General features: G+C 41.5%; 1 protein-coding gene across 9 annotated transcripts in view; it reads right to left on the bottom strand.

Moving 5' to 3' along the window:
- The window catches only part of lrba (LPS responsive beige-like anchor protein), a 395,517-nt gene that overhangs the window by 292,087 nt on the left and 84,768 nt on the right, over positions 1–18,662 (bottom strand). For 8 of the 9 annotated variants that reach the window (XM_034188370.1, XM_034188371.1, XM_034188368.1 and 5 more), the window contains 8 exons: positions 15,538–16,905; positions 15,244–15,428; positions 14,246–14,399; positions 9,245–9,425; positions 6,730–6,863; positions 5,242–5,349; positions 3,773–3,914; positions 3,313–3,667 (listed from right to left, as the gene is read on the bottom strand). In XM_034188370.1, the coding sequence (XP_034044261.1) occupies positions 3,313–3,667; positions 3,773–3,914; positions 5,242–5,349; positions 6,730–6,863; positions 9,245–9,425; positions 14,246–14,399; positions 15,244–15,428; positions 15,538–16,905 (2,627 nt within the window). The remainder of the gene's footprint in view (positions 1–3,312; positions 3,668–3,772; positions 3,915–5,241; positions 5,350–6,729; positions 6,864–9,244; positions 9,426–14,245; positions 14,400–15,243; positions 15,429–15,537; positions 16,906–18,662) is intronic. The other variant, XM_034188369.1, reaches the window with a different exon arrangement.

Raw genomic sequence — 18,662 nt, 5'->3', positions numbered from 1 at the left:
TTACCGCCTAAATTATGTTTAAAAAAAAAAAAAAAGACTTTTCTCCAGCCTAAAACGTTTATCATTTAACCTCTCAACTGAAATCCTAAACAAGATGTTTGTAGGGAGCTGTGCTCTATTGGTATGATGATAAATGACATCTACAAATGTCTGATTTTCACAAATAAATGGCAATCAGCACAAGGACAAATAAGTGTGCTGTGAGTGTTTCACAGCAGGTGAACTCAAGTCAATCCCAGTTTGACTCCACTGAGTCAAACTCTATTTAGAGCTTCTGAACTGCCAAAATGTAAATTTATAAAGATAGTAAACCACCATCACTGTATAAGTCGAGTTTGTGTATGACATGCGTATGCTCCACGTAAGCAGTACATTAACAACAATTCACAACCCAACACAACTCATCTGTACATTAAATCCCACAAGCCTGCAGAGTCTGCTGCCAGGAATGCAAACAACCGTACCATGTATATCCCAGTGTCCAACACTCACACATTCTGCTGAACCACGCAGTCTAAATCACCGGCTTGTACAATGACACTGTTTAGTTCTGGTTTGTGTCAGCAAATATTTGCAGACTACTTGTCATAACAGGGGCATGGCTGAGAAATGAATGGGAGAAATCTACCAGGTCTCCACTAGTACATAAATCAGAAAGGATACTTCAACTCCTGACCCACCCCAGTTTTAATCTGGGAGATCCCTGCTTTTTCTTACATTAGACCTATAAATCCAGCCATCCAGCCAAGCAGAAAGAGGTTATGTTTTGGCAAATGTCAGAGAGTAGCTTCAGCTCAGGTTTGTGCTCCTATCACTGACAAACATACTGGTTAGTGGCAGAAGCCAAATGTTGATGGACTTAATCATCACTAGATGATACTGTTCATCTGTGCGACTTAGAATGGCTAAAAAGTGACATGAAGCATTAAGATAAGAGACCAAGATAAGAGACTAAATATAGTAGAAAAGCCAGTTGATATGGCCAGTATTTTAGTTTTAAACAGGAGATATTAATATTACTCAATGTTATATCTAGCAGAATATAAAGTATACACTGTATACCACTTATTAAAAAGTATGCTCAACTTTATTGAAAACAAAAGAAAATTTGCCATGGGTACAGAACTGAAAGCTTAGAACAAAGGTCAGATTAAAAAAAAAAGCCACTGAATATCCCTTACAGTCCAATTAAATTGATCATAAAATGGAAAATTATTGTATTGGTCCAAACATTAGACAGCTCTGACTATAATATAACCGTCCTCTTCAGGACAATGAGACTTTCCAAAGAACAAATCTTTTTTTTTTTTATGTTTTTATCTTAAAATAATGCTAATTAAAGTACACGGAGGGGGGGGGGGGGGGGGGGGGGGGGGGGGGGGGGGGGCAGGTGAGATTGCATAATTTGACCTCGCTCAGATCATCATGTCAAAGACGCAAATCCTTCTCATTTTTCTTTGAGAAACATTGTTTTTAAATGTTTCAATAAATTTCTCATGTATATATGTTAAAATGGAGATCCTTTAACCATCTTTACTCTTATAAAACTCAGCCATTCATGGATGCTGCTCTTTTACCAAATCACAATTTAAACCACCTGTTGACATTTTTTTCCTCAACACCCCACTACTAGCCCGAAATGGCAACCACCGACTTTTTTGGAATGTGTTGCAGGTCTGAAATACAGAAATGGATGTATATTAACAAAATTAAGTTGGGGTGGGGGGGTGGATCTTATATTTGGACCAGTAGGGTCCACAGCTGCAAATCTCCCTCTGAAACTGTGACATTACAAAGACACCTCTGAGTTACTATCAGCAGCAAGTGGTGAACAAAAGACGAGGAGAGGCAGCGCAAACAAGCTGCAGCACAGTAGTAATAAACCTGTAGAAGATCCGTGGTCTTTTGTGAAATGTGTTTGAAGGTACACGATTCCATTTTAGTCTTATTCTAAATTGTCATGGAAAATAAATGTCTACATTAAGCAAAAAATTGTTATCAGACTGCATCGTTTCATACAAAATTTATTATTTTTATTTTGTACTGTTTGCAGCCTGTGTATCTAAATATGTATGAGATTATTTTGTAAGGGAAAGATGGGACGGACATACGGACACACACACACGGACACGGACACACACACAGACACGGACACACACACACCTGGCCGTGGCTAGGCTGCATGCTTTGCATGACGGAGCTCCCATAGGCAGCAAAGCGAGCTGTTAGTCTATGTTCTCCAGCTATCCTGACGTCCTCTCTTCCTACAGAGGCCAGGAGCCAGTCTAATCCCCCTGATATGAGGAGCGCCCTGAGACCTGACAAAGCATTCCTCAGATAAAGACATGCGATCACAAAGATGCTGTGGAATTCCCACAGCTGGGGGTTACCAGACAGGCCGACTGTACAGGGTGTTTGAGAGTGAGAGAGAAACGAAGAAATTTTTTTTCTTTAATAGTCGACAACAGTTACTTGACATCACCCCCGTGGAGGCTTCCTCCGGCCGTCCCAGTACCCTCTCCCTCCTCACCAAGTACTGCCCCAGCAGTTTATGAATGTCTGTCAGTTCTCTAAATGCAAACCAGAGCGGTGACCATCCTGTCTCACCTAGACCTGTCTGTAACTTCAGTACCCAGCACCGCTTTTGAAGCCAGACTCCTGACTGTTTACCCCAGCCTACCCTCCCGCCCCCACCACCACCACCAGAGGTAAGGGGCATTATACAGCTTTTTATGCCAGAAAGTGGAGGATACCCATTCACATGTAGGCAGGGAGTGACGAAGAGCACAGAAGATGAAAAAAAGAAAATCATTCAATCTCAGTGACACTCTGAAAAGAAACAGCTTCCTGCCAGCTTTGCCGATCTTCATGTTATCTTTCTCACTGCTAGACATTACTCCTGTTTTCCTTAATATGTTTAAAAAAAAAGCTGTCTGTAAAGCTGTTTGCTTGGGTTGAGGATTTGTCTGACCAGCTAAAAGAAAGAACAATGAAGTCAGAGGGAAAAGATTTGGAGACTGAGATTCTGCAGTTCAAAAGTGTTTGTTATGGAATGTTTTTGAAGATTCACCAAAGCCTCCTCTGAGGGTTCCAAGCTGAGATGTCTACAAGGTTTAACTTTCAAAAGTCCCCTGCAGTTGTGAATGAATAAATCACATGGAACTGTCAAGTACGAAGTTTGAGACTCTCAAGAGCATAGATATTATTCCCCACACAATTACCCAAGGTGCACTGCTGAAAAACAGACTTCCATGAACAGTTTTTTTGTGTGTGTGTGTGAGAACTAAGTCGTGTTTGAACCTGAACCCTCACCTATCAAAGGAGCGGAACTGTAGTGATGGATCTCTGGCAGCATCTCCCATACTTCCTAAAAATGCAGGTGGCAGCAGACTAGGGTCCACCATGATATCGTCAGCCGGAGTGCTCACGAGGCTGCGTAGGATGTCCTTCACATTCTTGCCCTTTGAATCACTGGGCACAGCAGGTTTGACCTCAGAGGACAGTGTAGACAACACCTCAGAAATGGCATCTGGACCTTGAGCCAGTGCAGAAGACAAGTCTGACTCGCTCGCAGCGGCTGACGTGTGGTCGTCGCCAATGCCAGAATCATACCGCCGGAGCGAGACGCCATTCTCAACTTCTAGTCCACCTGTTATAGCACCACTATCTATGAAGACAATTTAAAGCAGGAAAACATAAACACACATTAAAGGACAAAGTAGTGTCAGAAAAATATTTCATATGGAACTTCATCCATGGAGTTACTGTGTACCTGTGCTCCTGGCAGACTGTGAGCGCTGGGGGTGTTTCTTATCATTATGGGGCTCCAGGATGTCGCGGTACTTTGACACCATTAGGACTGAGATGAAGTAGACCACAGCAAGAGCCAAAAATTGAGCCTGCTTGCTGTCCTCCTGAAACAAACAACACACTAAAGCATCTGAAAGCTCCAAACCTTAAAGGGAATCAAATTATCGCTTCTGTAGACCATGTGGGCATGATACCAGCTCACTGACATATTTACTTTCATGACGCATCACAAGTCAAGTCTGGTAGCATACACTGGTGTGAAGTGCCACCACATCTACAACACCACGGAACCAGCTTGGGTACTTGATGGCAACCATTCACACAGACAACCAGTCCATCCTCCTCTCTCAAAAGAAGCCACCTATCTGCTGCAGCCAGGTGATACATGGGCACCCTCTTGGTCTTCTCCAGTCACTGGCGTCCTCAACACTGAGACACTCATGTGCTGGATCACACTGAGAAAAATGCCACATGGCCAAAATGTCGAAGTAGACGTTCATCTGAGTCCCCTGAAGTAACCACTTGTTTGAGACAAAGTCTTTCCAGCGGTTCGCAAGGATCCTCCAAACAGAACAAGTCCCAAGAACATCCAATTGTTGCCTTAGGTCACTGGCAAGTCTGGGATGCACCACGACCCTAAAGACTTGAATCTTCACTCTTCTGCAAAGACGGTTTTTGTTGTTGCTGTTGTTACTATTGTTGATATTCATTTTTGTTTTTATTAACTTGTTATTGTAACTTGTCACTGATATACTGTCATCTTGTTTTGTCTATACTGTACCCATGTTGGGTATGTTATCCAAGGACCACAATGGAAATAAGTGCTAAGGATAAGTACAGCTGCATTATTGTGTTATCCTTTTATTGTAATGTTATTGCATTAATTTTACACAATGGAATTTTAATAAAAATCAATCAATCAAAGATATCTGCAATGTCAAACACCGCTGTCCAGTGACATCATGACTCCATAAGGAATTTTCAGGTGTCAAAAGCCTGAGGAACCAGAAATATGAATGTCACTGCAAAGATAAGTGAATGTCTCCACAAGCTCAAACCTTCACTGCATACAGATATAACTCTGGTGACTGAGTCCAGTTGCAAATACTGACATTCTGATTCCTCACTCAGCTTTTCAAGTGCTGCAGTCAGGGTATCCACTAATTCCACAAACATCATGTCATCATGCGTGAAGTCACAGACGTCTAAACAAAACCGTTTCAGGTCTAATTTATGATCACAGACTCTCAGTTAGTTTAGACACTGACTGGTACAATATTGGGGCTTTGAGGACAAACTATATTTAATGGCAATAGATAAAAGATTTTGCACAATATATCCTGTTTAAAAATATGTGAGCAAGTTAGTGGTTGTTATTCATATTGTGATTTTTATGGAGGACACAAATAATGTAATTTATGTTCAACTCACAATGTCTCTAAAGACGATGGCCCTAAGCCGGTTAATGTCCATGTCTTGAAGCAGTCGGTCAAGCTCTCTGACTGGAGATATTCCACCTGTCACAGCATCAACAGGACTCTGCACACAAACATGGAACTTGCACTGTTACAAGAAATGCATTAACATTTACAAGCAGAGTACAGATGACACATGCACTTGTCCACCAGTCAGGATATTTATGAATCCGTGTGCACTTCAACGAGTGGCAAAAGGTTTTGTAACGTCTCCTGGGATCGTGTCCTTAACATAATGGCTTTTCTATGAAGCTACTGCATAATAGATGAGCTTTAACACATGTTTCAGGGAAGAAAAACACAACTTTACTGGAAGAAACAGCATCAAATCAAAGGGTCAATGACAAGGGACCTCGTCTAGTGTGACAAAGAGCAACAAGAGTGGTAATACAATAACAGGATTTAACACAATAACACAAGAAGGCCATGTATTGTTCTGGTTTATCCCAGAGTTGTAAACAGCAATGTGGACTGTAGCTGTTTTTAAGTGGAAATAAATAATGATCAGAACCAGATTAACAAGGTGTTACTTTATATTTAGAATTAGATGTTTACATGCACTATATATTTTGGTGGTTGGAAAAAGCGGTGCAACGGCCCACCTTACTCATGGTTCACAATTTCAAAGTGAGAGTATATGGCTGAAATCACAGAATACTACCAGGTTTCCTCATATAGGTATTGCAAAAAATACATGCAAAATTTAGAAAATGGAATATCATCATTTGTAATGTTCAACAATTGGCTTGAAAAATCTAGAGTTTACAAACTGAGCATTCTGACTGAAGTTTTCACACTGTATTTTACATCATCACATTAAAGCATCTAAACAAGCCAATGCAATGGTCAACCTCTGAAGAGCCCAACGTGTCTGTTTATACACATATCTGACAAATATGATGCACAATGCATGAAAAAAGTTCAATTAATTTTTTTTCATTTATTTGTAAAGGGACCATGTACAATAAAGAACATAAATGTTTGCATTTGATGCATTGTACCAGGGTTAAAGCTAATTTACATCTGCAGTCCCTTGAACATGTCAGACAGCAATTATCTTCCTTCATGCAAACCTTCACATGGTGTGCTACCACTAGCTATAAATCAGTTGAGGAGGAGTTGCGTTTATGAAGTCACTATTATATGACGCGTCAGCTAAACACAAAAGTATAATTATCTCACTGAGGTAGATGGACCATTATTATTTTCCTTCATACCCATCTTCACAAGGTGTGTTATGATACCACTGTGTAAAGTTTCATTAAAATTCACCAACTGGATCAGGAAAAATTGCACTTATACGACTCAAGAACAGATGGGTAATTCTTATATATCTGTCTCATTTTTGGTGTTGGGGCCATAACAATAACATGAAATTGTCAAATTCTACACCAACCCATTGTACATGGGTACAAAAACCAGTGAGAGGATGTGAGTTTCTTGCCTGTGCAGGGACAGACTTGACTGTTCCAAGCAGAGTGCTGGGCATGGCTGTGTAGCTGTGAGCAGAGCCTTCTGTGCCATGCCTAAAGTGGGCTTGCTGACACTCCAGACAGTTCCTCACTGCTATAGCACACACTGGGAATACATAAATAAGACATTATGCAACTCAGAGAATCTGACATGACCGTTAACACTCAGTAAATGATATGCAAGTGCCGACTAAAGATGACACTCAGAGAGAAAAAAAAAGAAAAAAAGAAAAAAAAAAATCAGCTCATAAACTGAGAAATTCACAAGAAAAACAGCTGACAGAGACAAAAACAGAGAGAAAAACAGGGGCCGTGACAAGGTCAGTGCTCCGGACAACTCTGGCAGCATCGTTCACTCTTCCCTGCTCCACCTTTCCTCCAAAGGTCATAAAGAAGGGTGTGCTCTTGAATCACTTCCACTGTGTGGAGGTCCATAACAAATGACCACGCTAGGCTGTGCACGTGCTGACTAGGCAGCAAGAAATTCACTAAAAAATATCTTCTGCTGTGACAACTTCAGGTCGGGTCACAACTGGCGCACTTACTATTTCAGATCTAATGTGTTGTGGTTTGAGGCCCCGCAACGCCCATTGCGCTACACTTGACAACTGACAAATGTTAACTCTAAGCCATTTAGATTACAAAGGAGTGAATTATTCTGTCTGGAAATGGGCTCGCTTTTTCCATTAGGACTACTCTTTCATACGATCATTTATAAAAAAAAAAAAAGAGGGGGAGGGAAGGGAGGCGACGCTAAAACCTTGTTACAGTCTTCCAAAATCAGATTAGGTGCCAGCAATAGGAAGAGCATACCTCATCAAATATTCATTTCATAACAGGTGCTTGCTAAAAATGGATGTGTAGTACGTTGGCATCGCTTTTCTGCAAAAACATCATCAGCAATGGCAGTTTGATAATATGCAAAAGAGGAACTTGTTTTTTGTATAAAATATGGTCCTTTTATTGGCATTACTTAATGTAATAAATATGTAAAATCAAGCCGGGATGCACAGTGGTGCACATTACAGTATGTATTCACAACCAAACATGTATAAAATGTTGGCATTTTGAGAGTATCAAACGTCAAAGAAATATTGAAAATCCAAATGTGATACTTGGTTGTGCACATTATGCATACAGAGCCAATTTTATAAAATTCTGGCATTTTATTGAGATTTGTAACTGTAGTAAATCCCTAAAATCCAAATCTGGTACCATGTTGTTCACCCTTACATATACAAAGGCAAAAATGTACAAAATATTGGCTTTTTTTTTTTTAAAGATTATTCAGTCAATCCATCCATCCATCCATCCATTTTCTTCCGCTTTATCCGGAGTCGGGTCACCGGGGCAGCAGCTCAAGCAAAGCCGCCCAGACCTCCAGATCCACACACACCTCCCCCAGCTCCTCCGGGGGAACCCCAAGGCGTTCCCAAGCCAGCCGAGAGACGTAGTCCCTCCAGCGTGTCCTGGGTCTTCCCCAGGGCCTCCTCCCAGTGGGACGTGCCCGGAACACCTCTCCAGCAAGGCGTCCAGGGGGCATCCGGAAAAGATGCCCGAGCCACCTCAACTGACTCCTTTCGATGTGGAGGAGCAGCGGCTCAACTCCGAGCTCCTCCCGAGTGACCGAGCTCCTCACCCTATCTCTAAGGGAGTGCCCAGCCACCCTGCGGAGGAAACTCATCTCGGCCGCTTGTACTCGCGATCTCGTTCTTTCGGTCATGAGCCAATCAATTCAATGTCAAAAATATCTGAAAATCCAAATCTGTTAATTATTAATATTGAGATTATTCAATGGATAAATGCCTAAAATCAAAACCTAATTTCAGAGCCAGAGCCAAAAATGTAGAAGTTATGTAAATTATACGGAAGCTACTACACGACTTCCACTGCTGTTGATCTGTGATTGCAGGGGGAAAAATTAATAATTTAAGCATTTCCATATCTTTTATTCAGGTAGAGCAGGGTTTGGTTTTCAAAGCCATCAGAGGAAACTTTAATAGCCTCGAACAGAAGGCAGGAAAGGGCCTGAGGCTACAGACAGCACCGCCAAGACCATTATGGAGAACTCAACGTACCACGATAGCAGGCATTCTAAAGTGTTGCCATGCAGCGGGGTTATAATAACACAATAAGAGAGCAGCAGTACGAGTGAAGTGAAAGAGGCGAGGAAATGCAACAGAGGGAGACGGAGAGAAAGAAAAGAGAGAATACAGGAGGGAGGGTCAAAAAGGCTACAGGGAGCCATGACAGGAGCAAATACAAGAAGCTACTGCTGGCTGATATGAGGTGGATCGATGAACAGTGGAAGACGGCGAGCTGGTTAAAATGAACAGATAAAAGAAGTAAAAGATGTTGTGGGAAATATAAATAAGACAGTCATACTTGAAGAAGTGGGTCATATAAAACACAAGCACACAGTTTCCAAAACAGTAAATCCATGAAAATTAATTGGGTAGAATCAAAGAAAAACACTCCTGTTGCTACCGAGGCGGAGGCACTGTCGAAGGATGCCGCCTGACGACATGTTTTTCTCAGCTTCTATCTCGGTGAAGTTTAGAGAGCTGGCAAAGACCAGAACATCAACGAGGTTGACGAGACGCTGTAAGTAGGTGACAGAAGCTTCCACTGTGAGGCCTTGCGAAGGTTCGATGTTCTCCAGCTCATGCTAGTGGTAGCAAAAAGAGAGAGGGGAAACACACACACAAAAAAAAAAAAAAAAAAAACTGAGCATGGTTACATGTACATGAATAAAAACTAATGAGCTGATTTTATTTTTTTTTAATTACCAGATTATGAAAGTGTAAACAGGATAATGCCATATCTTTTATCGGATTAAGACCATTTTCATATTATGAAAAATCTGACAAATACTCCAAGGATTTCAACCAATATTCTGTTTGCTTTGGCACATACACACTGTTAATCTGGTTTCTTTCAGTCTTTTACATCTGAACGTGTGTAAAAGTGTCTTCATTTGTCAAAATCATCTTGTTTGGTCACAAAGGCCACTAGCCTGTTTTTTTTTCCTCTTCAAAAAAGCTTTATATGGGGGGGAGAGAGAGAGAACTAGCCTTTTTTTTACAGTGCTAGCCAAGTGGTTAAAACAAATCCTTTGGTCAGATGTTGCTGATATGCACCCTCATGTTATGTCATATTACAACAAAATACTGTATGACCTATGTTATGCAATCTAAGACCCTTTTTTAATAATTTTTTAATTAAAGCTCAAAATAATAAAATACCATTTATTTATTAATAAATGTTCTGGCCAAATATTCAGTAAAGCCTTGATAGTTTTGCCAAGAAAACGTGAGTTTGATGTCATAAACATGGACAGAAACCCAAGTTACCAAATCATCTAAACCTGGTTTCCTCAGTTAATCATACTTAATGTAAACGTAGTTTTTGACAAGTAATCATAAGAGACTGTAGTAGACAACTAATGACACTCAGTTGAGTGAAAATGTTGTGTTAAAATGCTCAAGTTGGTCCCAGACTAAAATTTGAGGTTTCACTTTGTGGAAGTGTTGCAACATGTTGTTGGACAGATAAGTACAGTGCGTCTGTAAAGTATTCACAGCGCTTCACTTTTTCCACATTTTATGTTACAGCCTTATTCCAAAATAGATGAAATGTTTTTTTTCCCCCTTCATCATACCACATAATGACTATGTGAAGAAAGTTTTTGTTTTTTATTTTTACAAACTTATTAAAAAAAATGAAGGCATCACACGTACGTAAGTATTCACAACCTTTGCCATGAAACACAAAATTGAGCGCAGGTGCATCCTGTTTCCACTGACCATCATTGAGATGTTTCTACAGCTTAATTGGAGCCCACCTGGGGTAAATTTAGTTGATTGGACATGATTTGGAAAGACACACACCTGTCTACATATATGGTCCCACAGTTGACAGTGCATGTCAGAGCCCAAACCAAGCATGAAGTCAAAGGAATTGTCTGTAGACCTCCAAGACAAGATTATCTCGAGGCATAAATCTGGGGAAGGGTAGAGAAATATTTCTGCTGCTTTGAAGGTCCCAGTGAGCACAGTGGCCTCCATCATCCATAAATGGAAGAAGTTCAGATTCACCAAGACTCTTCTTAGAGCTGGCCGCCCGTCTAAATGCGCGATTGGGGGAGAAGGGCCTTAGACAGGGAGGTGACCAGGAACCTGATGATCACTCTGTCAGAGCTCTAGCATTCCTCTGTGGAGAGAGTAGAACCTTCCAGAAGGATGGCCATCTTTGCAGCAATCCACCAATCAGGCCTGTATGGTAGAGCGGCCAGACGGAAGCCACTCCTTATACCTTGTTTACACAGAGTTCACAACCGAGTTGCGAACAAAAAATGGCCTCTGCTCACCATCACTCCTGCTCACCATCACTCTCACCGACTCCCACTGGAGTTGCAGGCTGATCACAATGAGGTCTCTGTGGTCGGAAAACAGATTCCTCTTGGTCGCCATCACTCTTCATCATTCCCCATTGGTCTCCAACAGGTGTGCGAGTGCACTGAACTGTTTAATACAAGGTCTGTTAGAAAAGTATCCGACCTTTTTATTTTTTTCAAAAACCTGATGGATTTGAATCACGTGTGCTTGCATGAGCCAACCTTGAACCTTCGTGCGCAAGCGTGAGTTTTTTCATGCCTGTCGATTGCGTCATTTGCTTGGAAGCAGCTTTTGTGTGCGGATGGGTGTAGTCTCTCGTCGTTTTTTTCTTTGCAAGGAAAATGGCAGAACGACTGGAGCAGCGCGACTGCATCAAATTTTGCCAGAAACTGGTCGACAGCCAGGTGGAAACCATTCGGATTATTCAGACAGCTTTTGGTGACGATCCTATGGGCATCACACCGATTAAAGAGCGGTACAACCGGTTTAAAGATGTCTGCACAACGGTGGAGAGCGAGCCGCGCTCCGGGCGGCCATCAACATGCTGAAATGACCAGATCATTTCCAAAGTGAATGCTGTGGTGATGCGGGACCGTCGTGTAACTATCCGAGAAATTGCGGAAGAGGTGGTCATCAGCACTTTTTCGGCACAGTCCACTGTGACAGAAGATTTGGCCATGAAAGGAGTTGCAGCAAAATTCATGCCGATGGCTTCGGCACAAAGCTGATGGCGGAGCAAAAGGGCCTCCATGTTGAAGTCTCACAGGACATGTTGTGACATGCCGACCTCTTCCACAATTTCTCGGATAGTCACACGACTGAAAAGCCACTGAAAGCCGTCTGAATCTTCCGAATGGTGGAAGAGGTGGACATCATTTTTCGGAGTACAGCATGTCCCGTGAGAATTCAACACGGTGGCGCTTTTGCTCCGTCAGCAGCAGCACAAATTTCACCGCCACTCCTTTTCATGGCCAAATCTTCTGTCACAGTGGAATGTGCCAAAAAAGTGCTGATGTCCACCTCTTCCGCAATTTCTCGGATAGTCACATGACGGTCCCGCATCACCACAGCGTTCACTTTGGAAATGATCTGGTCATTTCAGCATGTTGATGGCCGCCCGGAGCGCGGCGCGCTCTCCACCGTTGTGCAGACGTCTTTAAACCGGTTGTACCACTCCTTAATCTGTGTGATGCCCATAGGATCGTCACCGAAAGCCATCTGAATAATGCGAATGGTTTCCACCTGGTTGTCGCCCAGTTTCTGGCAAAATTTGATGCAGTCGCGCTGCTCCAGTCGTTCTGCCATTTCCTTGCAAAGAAAAAACGACGAGAGCCTACACCCATCCTCACACAAAGGCTGCTTACAAGCAAATGACACAATCGACAGGCGTGAAAAAACTCACGCATGCGCACGAAGGTTCAATGTTGGCTCATGCAAGCACACATGATTCAAATCCATCAGGTTTTTGAAAAAAATAAAAAGGTCGGATACTTTTCTAACAGACCTCGTACACTTGCACAAGTTGTGCAACAGATACATAGGTCTCATAATCAGTCTTCATAAACTCTCACATCTCAGCTCACATATTTTTCACTTGCACAATTTTGTCGCAATGCAAGCTTGGTGTAAATGCAAATAACAGATCACAATGGAGACCAACCAATACTTGTGAGCGTTGACAAAATGTCATGACCTTGTAGGTCTTATATACATCTCAGTCTGGTGTAAATGGGGCATTAGTAAAAGGCACATGGCAGCCCTCCTGAGTTTGCCAAAGGGCACCTGGAGGATTTCAGACCATGAGAAACAAAATTCTCTGGTCTGATGAGACAAAGACTGAACTCTGTGATATGAATGCCAGGCGTCATGTTTGCAGGAAACCAGGCACCATTCCTACAGTGAAGCATGGTGGTGGTAGCATCACGCTGTGGGGATGTTTTTCAGCAGCAGGAACTGGGAGACTAGTCAGGGTTGAGGGAAAGATGAATGCAGCAATGCACAGAGACATCCTGGATAAAAACCTGCTCCAGAGTGCTCTTTACCTCAGACTGGGGCGATGGTTCATCTTTCAGCAAGACAATGACCCTAAGCACACAGCTAAGATATCAAAGGAGTGGCTTCAGGACAACTCTGTGAATGTCCTTGAGTGGCCCAGCCAGAGCCCAGACCTGAATCTGACTGAACATCTCTGACAAAATGAATTCCTTCAGGATCATTTTTGGGTGAACCTTCATTGTACGTAAAATTTTGCAGCAATTTCCTTTATAACTTTATTGTATCACATGAAAGACAATGCAAATTAATTCTTTGTGATTCAGTGATACCATTACATACAGCCCTGTGACACTGAGATTTAATCAAATCTGTCTAAAATGTTACCACTTTAATACCTTGATTAACAGCTAACACTTCCACCATTTTTAAACCGTACTGGTTCCAAACTCTGAGTTAAACCATCGTGACCTTGAGTTTGACATTTAAAGGTACCTCAAGGTCAAAGGTCATGTGACCAGTAAAAAAGTGATGTATGATTTCATATTAAGGTTTATTACTAACCACAGTTATCAAAACACTGTCTTTAGCTGACTCTCAATCATTCCACCACATTTTGGTCCAGTTAGTTTGTTGGAATCAGGCACAATGGATGAGCAGACACACATAACCCAAAACTCAACCCCAAACATGTTAAACATGTTACCATGCATGGGTGTAACTAGTTGCTTCCTTTCATTTTGGTAACCACAGTCTAAAAGAATATCTGAGACTGCTGCTAGTGACTCAACCTGATAGTCTGACAGTGGGTCACATCCAGACTTAAATTAGGACACTTAACCATATATAAGTGAACTGTAATGGAATTGAACAATTAATTTATTGTTATACGAGACGGTAAGGTTAATGGGAAACACAACGAATGCTACAAGACAGAAAACGTCATTGAGATGAGACAAGACAAAAACAAAGTAACAACGTTAGGACACAGCTAACTGTCGCCTAATGTGATTGGGAAAGGTCAATGTAGATGGATAACCCTCTGCTACATACTGCTGGAGACCCGCGGACACACAATCACACATACGAGGAGACTCACAGTGGAGGAGGTGGCAGCAGACAGAAGCGGCAAAATGCCTCCACAAGCCATGATGAGGTTGTCCACCACCTGGGAGATTAGGTGGACGCTGTTGTGGACAAACACAACGTTCTCACTGCTGTTCACAAAGTCCAAAATCGTCTTTGTGGAGTGACTAAAACAGAGTTAAAAAAATAAAGTTTCATTTGCATTAACACAACACCATAAGAGAACAATATCATCATAGTGCCATAGAGACGGGCTTCTACAACATAAATACAAACCGCATGTAAGACATCTTATAGGTGAACATTTATTTCACATAAAACAGAAGTCATTCACAGCTTAATCAAGCCGCAGCCGTAGTAAACTTCAATCTTGTGATTTGATCTGTTTGTCACAAAAAAAAAAGTACAACAGCAGACTTACAGCAGACTTTTATGTTTAGATGAATGTATGAGTATAGGAATGGTGACCCCCCCCCCCACACACACACCCCCACTCCCTGCCGGTGGGGCAAGGGTCCAAATAATTCAAGTATGCAGTACACCTGTTCTTTACATGCTACTTAAAATTGTGCCATTATTATTGAGAAGTGTAATTTGCATAAAATAAATTTGACTTTAGCTGATTTAGAGCTACAGTTATGTTTTGGGAACAAGCACTGACACCCATTATTTCTTTTACATAATAATGATCTGGATTTAATTATTAACAACATCTGTTTTGGAACAGAAAGGATAATGTTGCCATAATAAGGTCACAGATTTAAAAAAAAAAAAAAAAGTAAATACTTATGCTGTCATTTTAATCTTAATGATCATAATCATAATAAAGAAACAAAAGAGCAGTAAGAAAAAGTGATTCTAATTACTGCACAAGTGAGTATGTAAGGAAATGAGGAAACATACAATTTACTGGTTTGTGTCATCTCAAACCTTTGCTAATTTTCAATTTGATGGTTATTTATACATTTCTATCTGAACCAGCAGCAAAGTCATTATGTCTCTATTGTGTACCTCCTCCACATCTGGACATCTGTCTCAATGGAGAAGAGCAAGTCCGTAAGGAGTCGCTGGTGGATATGAGACCAGCGGAACTCTGGGATACGAAACATTGTAGAACGAGGGGCTGAGGTGCTGCTTTCTCTGGTTTGGCCTGAAGATGCTGCGGCTGCTGTTGTAGATGGGCCTTGGCTTACTTCCTAAAAAAACACAAAAATACCTATTTTGAACATGCAGTCCCAGGAGAAAGCAGCCAATTGTCATATAAAATATATCACAACTTCTAGAATAAAGAAGAAAATTTCTTACCGTTGTAGCAATCTCCTTTAATTGAAGTCTATCAGTGTCTAAGGCCACATTGGACACATCCAGCTTTGCAATTTTTAATTCTTTGGTCACGGTTGCAGAGTCTGCGCTCTTGTCTGTGACAGAGCTGGAGGCTTCTGCAATGCTGTCTGGGGTTCTAGACAGCGTTTCCTCAGTGGTTTCTGAAGGATGACTACATGCAGGTAAAGCAGACTCTGAAACACCCTGGCCAGTAGAGGGCAATGTGGTATCTGAGGGTTGCTGGTCTAGAGGGGCAGTGGAGGAAGACAGATCAATATTTTCATTGGTATCTGTCACTCTTTGTCCAACTATTTCAGCTGGATGGGCTTCAACACTCTGACTCTCTGAAACAGGGACCTGTGTGCTTTGAGTTTCTTCACTTGCTTCAGTTTTTTCATGTACCAGATTCTCCTGCTCATCATTTTTATCTTCTTCTGCTTTCAAATCATGTCCTTGTTCACCAATGACATTGCTGTCCTCTTTGTCATCTTTATCTCCCTTTTCGGCAGGAGTGACAACCTTAGAGGACTCCTCTTGGCTATCACCACCATTACTAGATTGTATCAGGTCACTGACAGATGAGACATCAGCCAGGTCCTCATTGAAGACCGACACTCCACCCAGACCATCTGAAACACCAGAGGACATTTGTCCATCCTTACCACCTTGCTCTGAAGACATTGTTCCGTCTACATCTGTAGAATTAAGAGAGTCCTCTGTCATGGAGTTTGAAGATCTTTGGTCATCTGTTGTTTGAACATCACCAATCACAGGCATTTCAGCAGCATCTCCAGCCAGTTTTACTTGTGGATCAACTGCATCCGGAGTTTCAGAGTAATCCACTTCAGGCAGACCAGAAACTGTAGCTTGTAGTTTAGTATCATTCTTCTCAGTGGAAGATTCAGTCACCGGCTCCTGTTGGTTGGTTTCTTCACCCAATTCCTCTTTACTACTTTTTATCATGTCAGTGGTGTTATCCTTTTTTCCATCCCCTGAAGCATCTTTGGAAGACTCCTGAACCACACTCTGGTCGTCTTCGGGCCTGGCCAGAATGTTTGACACAGTGATGGCTGTGCGCTCCTTTTCCTCTACAGTCTCTGGTGGGCTGGACGTGATGGTGGAACTAGAGGCTGAATCGGCGGACTTCAAGGACAACTCATCTACTCTGAGTTCAATGACAGTGGAAGGAGCAGTTAACTCTCCAGGATGCCCATTTACATTTTCCATTGATTCAGAGGTTTGGCTAGCACCAGAAACAGTTCGGATTCTGCTCAAAGGCCCTGTAGACTCCTGATGTTGATACTGATGAAACATACAGGACAAGTTTACTTTGTGCTGCTCAAAGGCTACCTGCAAAAACAAAACAAACAAACAAAAAAAAATTAGTAACACAACAGACAAGTTAACCGATAACTGGTGTAAGAGTTTTCAACTTTTTTGCTCCAGACATTAAGCAAAATATGTAAATCCAGTGACAGTCAATTGCACACAGAATATGCTTGACAATAAATACATTTACAAACAAAGCTAAAGCAACTACTGCACAATAAGAGCACAGAACAGATACACTGAAAAAGCTGCTGTGAGGTGATAATGCTGGTAAGCTAATAAAGAGTAGCCAACATAAAAAAAAAAACCAGTGGCTTTTCCTAAAAAGAGCTGCACAGAGTACATTATCATCAAATTTTTGTCAGGAAGTCAATAAGTGCTGATGAACTCTTTTTCCTGGAGTTGACGTACGCTAATTCAACAATGACAATCAGACACACCCAGGTGAAGTGCTGAGACTAACCTATGGGGTTAACGTCACTTTGCCAGAGTTCCTGCAAGTAATGAAGTGAACCCATGTCTTTTATCTCCCTGGAAACATCTGGTGTCTTCACCATTACAATATGTAAACTGAATTGAGGGGTGTAACGTGAGGGTGCTCCTTTGTGCTTACACTGGTAAAGACTGATATACTGTTGAGTATATTGGTAAAAATAACACTTTTTACATTACTACCCATTCTAACTTAAACTCAAACTGTTTAAAAGTTACTCCAGGGTATAACAGATGTAATACACTGTAACATACTGATGGAGGTGTAAGCAGACCTATTATTTTTGGATATGTGGGGAGTTAGGTGGTCCGTGAGATGTTTTTTTAATGTGCAAGTGGTCTTTGGTCTGAAAATATTTGAGAAACACTAATTTAAATTTGTATATCCAGCTACCTATATGTATGCACACACATATAGATGGTGGATATCCATTTACTACACTGACTACCATAAGGAATATATAAAACTTCAACCAAAAATGCCACAACTTTTCCCCTTTCAACCTCATCAAATAAGCCTGCCTCCTTATAGCTCATAGCTTACCACATTTGGCATTTCACCCTAAAAATGTCCCATCATATATCATAAATTGTAAATGGTAAATGAACTGCATTTATACAGCACTTTTCCATCTGCATCAGATGCTCAAAGTGCTTTACACATCATTGCCTCACATTCACGGCAGGCTGCTGCCATGCATGGCACCCACTACACACCGGGAGCAACTAAGGGATTAAGGACCTTGCCAAAGGGCCCTTAGTGATTTTCCAGCGACACTGGGATTTGAACAGTGATCCTCTGGTCTCAAGCCCAACGCTTTAAACAATAGAACATCACCTCCCCATATGCTGGACTGCCATTCCTTTCTGTTTGGAGATTGCTCTAGTTTCCTCTAGCTAGTCTGATTTTCCTCCAATCATCAAACCATGCACATTGGGTTCTTTCACCTCTTAGATCTGGAGTTGCATCAGGAAAAGCATCTGGTGGAAAACATATCCAACCTGCTGTTTGACTGTAAGTGAATGGGAATAGCCAAATGTGTGTGTGTGTGTGTATATATATATATATATATATATGCAAAACCCAATATCTCCAAAACCATAAATTTTTAGTTGACGCCAACATGTACTTGGCTGTCAAGGGGACCACGAGTGTGCAAAACATGAGAAAAATTTGAACAAACTGTTTTCATGTTATTGATAAAAGTGCATTTCCCCATAGGGTTTCCTTAGATCTCAATTTTCAACTGCATTTTTTTGGAAAAAAAAAAAAAAAAAAAAAAGGA

Source organism: Thalassophryne amazonica, chromosome 15 (genome assembly GCF_902500255.1).
Source record: "Thalassophryne amazonica chromosome 15, fThaAma1.1, whole genome shotgun sequence".
In the NCBI taxonomy this organism is placed as follows: domain Eukaryota; kingdom Metazoa; phylum Chordata; class Actinopteri; order Batrachoidiformes; family Batrachoididae; genus Thalassophryne; species Thalassophryne amazonica.
This window is presented reverse-complemented; position numbering and strand designations above follow the sequence as displayed.